Below are 6,000 nucleotides of genomic sequence, written 5' to 3' on the forward strand. Positions count from 1 at the left end.
CTGCTACTATTACCTCATAAAATACAATATGGCAAGAGGCTTACTGTTATTTTAAAAGGGTCTGCGCTTACTCAGGAAAAACCTTGAATAATCCCTCATCAATTCAGTCTCGCGTAATAATGTCAAGTTTAGTTTACAAATCAAATAGGAGCAAAAATTACCTGTTTTCTCCAAAAACTGAAATAAGCTTGCTTCAAAACGTTTATGTGTTTCTCTGTTTTCCAAACTACAACTGTATTTCAATTCACTAGTAGGTTTAAAAAAAATTTCTTTAAAGTTGTATGAGCTTTTTTTTTTTACTTATTAACAAAATTTAGGTGAGATTTAGTGAAATTGAACTAAAAATGATAAATATTTACTAAATATTTACTTGAAAAACAAAAGTCAACACCGAGAAAGTGAACCAATGAGCGAAGGAGATTCAAATGCAGCATGTAACGATGGACAGAAAAATGATTTTCATAAATAAAAGGTGACCACTGCCCCGTAGGCCCCACTCGGTGACGCCTCTGCTAAAATTTGAAACTTTGAGACAGGAACGTAAAAACATTTTTCTAAAAAAATATTTTGATTCGTGGGTCACGTTTTAGATAAATTAAAAATCTATGTTTTAATGTCATGTGTCACACGGCGACACATGACACAGTACTTAGCTGCAACTAGCTAAGTAAAAATAATAATAATCTACGGACCAAAATAAACTTGTTTCTTCCCTTAACCAGCTGACTGACTTCTGCTTTGGGTTCCGGTTGGTGCAAACAGTAGGCGTGCGGGGAGGGAGGGCTTAAAAGCTGGGCGAAAAGTTTTGCTTGCCTCGTCTGGACTGGAAGTTTTAAACTTACACTGCCTTTGAGGGAAATCATGATCACATCTAGCGCGAATTTGTTACTACTGCTCCCAGAAGTGTTTGGCGAAACTCTGATATAGCAGCCAGTTTTCGCCGCAAACTATGGCCAACGGGAGTCAGACAGAGTTGTATTTGTCAGAGCGGGTGGTGGTGTTGTGTACCTGCGCTCTCTCCTTCCTGGGCTCCTCTCTCATTATCCTCACACACATTATCTGGACGGACTTGAGGACCACCCCGCGGAGGCTGCTGGTGTTCCTCTCGGTGACCGACTGGCTCTCGGCCGTCTCCTACGCCTTCGGAGTCTGGAGTGTTTTCCGCACCGACTCGACCGAGTGCGTCGCTCAGGGAGCCATATCCACTTTCTCGAACACCAGCAGTTTCTTCTGGACCGTGTCCATCGCCGTGTACCTCTACGTCTTCATCGTCAGGTCTAGCCAGAGGGTCGCTGACAGCCTGGTAGTGTTCTTCCACCTGGTCAGGTATGGATATTGCCGTGAAACCAGTCTAGCTAGCTGTAAAAGTAGCTTCTAAGAGAAACCGAGCGCAGTCTGAGGCATGTTGGGAAGTTTGCGGGAAAGCGGTTAAACTGGCAAATACTGAAGTACGAATTTTGGCTTAATTTATGCCTTAGTTTCAAAAGTCATATAGGGTTTTAGCTAACGGTAGGAATGGGAATATCACTAACTGTACTAGCGTAAAGTGAAACTGCTCCAACGCGTACGGTTTCCATGGAAACTCTTTGAAAGTTAGTCCAGGCATGGAGGGAGAGCAGTGACTGACTATCCTCCATGCATTGCATGGCAGGCACCTATTGTTCTACACCCAACAGAATGTATCTTTATTTATTGGGGCCTGCCCATAGCAATGCATAGGGAGAGCAGTGTCAGTCATATAATCTAATGAGAATTTTGTTTCTGCAACACTCAACAATGCAAGAGTCCATTTAATGCATTCAAACACAACTAGGTCTTAAGCATTGTGGCATTTATAACATTCTACCCTATTTTTGTTATAAAACAATATTCAAATAAAGTATACCACTCACAAACGTTAGTTTAAGTAAAAAAAAAACCCGACAACATTTGAGGTAACGAACATTGACTCTCCAAGCTAGTTCTGCTTTTGCTTTTGTTTTCCAGCTGGGGCGTTCCTCTGGTCATCACTGTCACCGCTGTGTGCCTCAGCAAGATCGGCTACGATGCATCAGAGGTGTCTGTGGGCTGGTGCTGGGTCAGGATCGAGGCTCCGGACCGGGTCTTGTGGATGCTGCTGACTGGAAAGATCTGGGAGTTCCTGGCCTACCTCACTCTTCCTGTGCTCTATATCTTGATTAAGAGGCATATCCACAGAGCGGTGAGGAGTCCATCTGTCTGCGGATGTGTGGACATGTTTTCTGATTTAACTGACAACTATTTCATTTAAATAACTTCTGAACCTGATCCTTTGCTCTTGATGATGCATTGCATTCTTTTTTTTTTTTTCCTGTTCTTCTGGAAATCATCCCCTGATTTGTGTCCTCTCTTTGGTGCAGCATGCAGCCCTGTCAGAATACCGTCCCATCTTGGCCACCAGGCCTCCGTCGCAGTCCTTCTCCTCCATGGCAGATGTCAAGCTGACTCTCATCCCCATCATCTTCATCGTCCTGCGCATCTGGAGCACGGTGCGCTTCATCCTGCTGCTGGCTAACTCTCCGGTCAGGCAGAACCCGGTGTTGGTCACACTACACGTGAGTTTAAAGTCTGAAAATAGCTGCTTTTAGTGGAGATGGCGTCCTTTCATGTTTAGTCATTTTCTTTTGTTGTCTGCTGTATTTGGCAAGCAGCACATCAGCACGGGGGTATGTGTGCGATCATTAGCTGATGTGCTGTTATCCTGAGTGTGAGAGAGGACGTGATTAAACCCATGGCTCATCACACCATCATGCTGCAGTTTCTCTCTATAGGCCACTGGTTTCTGTTTGAAACTCCTTGCAACAGAACGTGTAGTAAAAGGAAGACTTTTCAACAACTTGAATGTTATTCTTCATCTGTGCTGTTCTTTATCTGGTGTGAAATTAGCAATTTTCAAGAAACCATGAGTCTGAAATTATTGTGGATTTTCTCTAATCAACATAGACTCAACAATATACATACGTGCTCAAACATATTCTTATATTTGGTCAGATGTCCCTTATTTTTTGCACCTTTTGTAGCCATCAGCAAGCTTCTGGCATAACTCTGGCTACATTTTGGACCGCCGTTCTTATAAATGTCCAGTGCGGTAAAAAGTTGCTGCAGCCTAATGTCTGCCAGTTCTGATGTGTGTTTGTGTGGAACATCCAGCTCGGTCCAAATGAGTTGCTAATTTGTGGTGAAGAAGAAGAATTTGGATGAAGTTCTCCTTCATCATTCCAACAACTTTGTGTACTGGCTGTGAGCAGGCCCTCAGCATCAAAGCTGCACAAAATAACACAGCGTGCAATAATGTCTACAAAGACGTCTGGCAATGAAAAGTCTTCTTTTACAGGCAGGACCCTGCAGGCATCTCCCAATGTGTTGCTAGCATAGGGAGCCTGAATGCATGATACCTGTGGTGCTGTGGTGGTTGCATCAGACCCTCAGCATGATGCAACCACTGCCATGGTTGGCAGTTGGTAAAATGTTCTTAGGTTTTAGCAAAATCTCAACTCATCCAACCACAGTTCTTGCCTTTGCACCTAAAGACCCGTCTTTGTCTCCTCTGATCATAAAACCATTCTCTACAAGCCATTTGACTCGATTGTGTTGATAACTGCACATTTTTGCAAGGCACAAAGCAGGCTTGTACTTTATTTTGCTTCTTTATGGAGTGATGGGTTCTTTGCCTTGCAAAAGATCAAGTATTATTGTGTAGCCAGATGCATTATTAAAAGCCCAACATTAATTCAGCGTGTATGTAAACATCTCTGTCACTGTAGTTGTTTGGCTTTTTAAGGTCTATTTTGTTACATTTTACTACTACAGCTAGTTCTCAGTTGTTAAATGGCTCAATGAAGAATGGTTGTTGTCATGATGTGTAAAGGTGGAGTGTCAGAAAGTTGCGTTAAATTAAATAAAGTTGAATTTCTATTAAGTTAGGTCTGATATGTACAGCATATATACGATACTGCTGATACTTGATTGACTGGAAAATACACAATATTGCCCTTTTAGGGACTATATTTCTACATTTATCCATCATAGGATTTTTAAAACGGTTTAAAAATATAAATAAATAAAACTAATACTTTTTTCCAGTTTTCTCGGTCAGTTAAGTGTCTCTCTGCTTATTTTCTGCGTCCCTTTAGGGTATCGGTAACACGTCTCAGGGAGCAGCCAACTGCGTCATGTTTGTGTTCTTCACTCAGCCCATCCGCTCTCGCCTCTGCACTGTGCTCTGTTGCTGCTGCCCCAGCTGTCGAGCCGAGGCACCGCACTTGGACGATACCCCACAGCGGCACCAGGCGAGACGGGACTCGAGAGGAGGAGAAGAAGAAAAAGACGGTACCGGGGGAGTGATACCTCGCCCTGTGACCAGTGAAACCGGGCCGAACCGCTGAGGTGAAGGAAGCGGTTGAGCCCGCGGAGAGAGTGCGGAACGGAGATACTGCAGATGCATCGTCTAGGTTACACACTTGCACTCTGGGTGTTGGGTTGATGCTACCCACTTGACGACTTCTTAAAATGATGTTCTTTTGCTATGTTTCTTGAGTCTGTTACACCAAATGAGAGACAAGTTACTGTAGCACCTCTGTTTATCATGTACTGTAACTAAGTTACCACTGTGAAGTAACATTTGGGCAATCTTCGTATTTTGTCCAACTGATTGTGCTTCCAAATGACATAAAAGAAGATAATCTGTCAAAACATCTTTACTGTGTTGAAGTCACTGATTAGAAGGTTTCACATTACTCCAAATGCTGCTGCTTGACTTGAAATGTTGTTTCCTCTTATTTTAAAATGTCTTATTCCAGTCCAGCAGCAGGATGTTCGGTACTGTATTTCCACACTGGTGTGTGCTTAATCTATGTTCAACTAAATGTTTCTGCAACCAGAAAAGCTATGTTGGAATGTGAAATAAAACTAAAGTGGGTTAGCTTGGGTGAACTGAATACAATACATATATATCTGACGCTAACATGATGTCAGCAGATGCTGCAACATGTCCTGGTTTAATAACTCATTGTAAGGATTTAGAAACTCATGATGTTTTAAATGTGCTGTTTTCTAACTTTTGTTCAGAATTAAGCTGTGGGATATTTTAGGGTCTCCTCCACTTTTACTTTTTTTTTTTTTTTTTTTTTTTTCCTGAGACGAATCGGACATGTTCTCTGGCCAGTTTAACATCTACACTCCTATTGTTGCTTTGCACAATGGGACTTGCAGTGCAGAAAAACGAAATGACATCTTCCTTAAAGCGGGAAAAGAACTTTATTTCTAGATCTTGTCTGTGTTTTTTTTTTTCTTCATAGTTTTAAACCGATGAGCTCTGGTCTCCCATTTATTGACTGCCACTAAATATTTTGGTGAGTGCTTTAATTATTTTGGATCAAACTTATGCACAATCTTTAATTTGAGGCTTGACCTACTGTATTTGTATTGTAATAAATTTCTACTGTTAATCTGCATATAATTTGATATTGTAGATGATTAAAACCTCAAAATACTGAACTGTTTATTATAGCTGCATAGCATATCAAATCTCAGTCATAAACTCAATGTCGAAGTGTGAAGTTTTCTTCCGTTTTATATTATAAATTGAGTCATTTTTCAAGTTTCTTCCTAAAGAGATGCCTTAAATATCCAGTTTCCTTTGTGCTTATTGGCGTCCGTGGTGCAGATATTTAAACAGTATGCAATAATCTAATCTTTAATTTCAGTATTTTTAATTTAAAGGGAGAAACTGATACCGAAAGAGGAAAGAATATGTGAATGTCAGTGGATTTTATGCAAGCCAGAAAATTAAACATGCAGGGTTTTAACTCATAATAGTTAAATAATGCCAAGAATAATGTGTGTGAGTAAAGTAGACTGTTCTTATGTTATCTGTTGATATGTCTGCTGTCTGTGTGATATTTTTGCTGTGTCTGTGATTGTGGCTGTAGCAAATCCAGTTGCCTCATGGGGACAATAAACTTTTCTACTGCTGATGCTTAA

At 41.1% G+C, this 6,000-nt stretch overlaps 1 protein-coding gene across 1 annotated transcript; it reads left to right on the forward strand.

Annotated features, from left to right (window-relative positions):
- Positions 1-740: 740 nt before the first annotated feature.
- Positions 741-6,000, forward strand: gpr157 (G protein-coupled receptor 157). Its single transcript, XM_044122308.1, has 4 exons — positions 741-1,326; positions 1,987-2,200; positions 2,379-2,573; positions 4,152-6,000. The coding sequence occupies exons 1-4, from the start codon at positions 950-952 to the stop codon at positions 4,401-4,403; spliced, it is 1,038 nt and encodes a 345-aa protein (XP_043978243.1). The 5' UTR covers positions 741-949; the 3' UTR covers positions 4,404-6,000.

This window comes from Gambusia affinis, linkage group LG01 (assembly GCF_019740435.1).
Source record: "Gambusia affinis linkage group LG01, SWU_Gaff_1.0, whole genome shotgun sequence".
In the NCBI taxonomy this organism is placed as follows: domain Eukaryota; kingdom Metazoa; phylum Chordata; class Actinopteri; order Cyprinodontiformes; family Poeciliidae; genus Gambusia; species Gambusia affinis.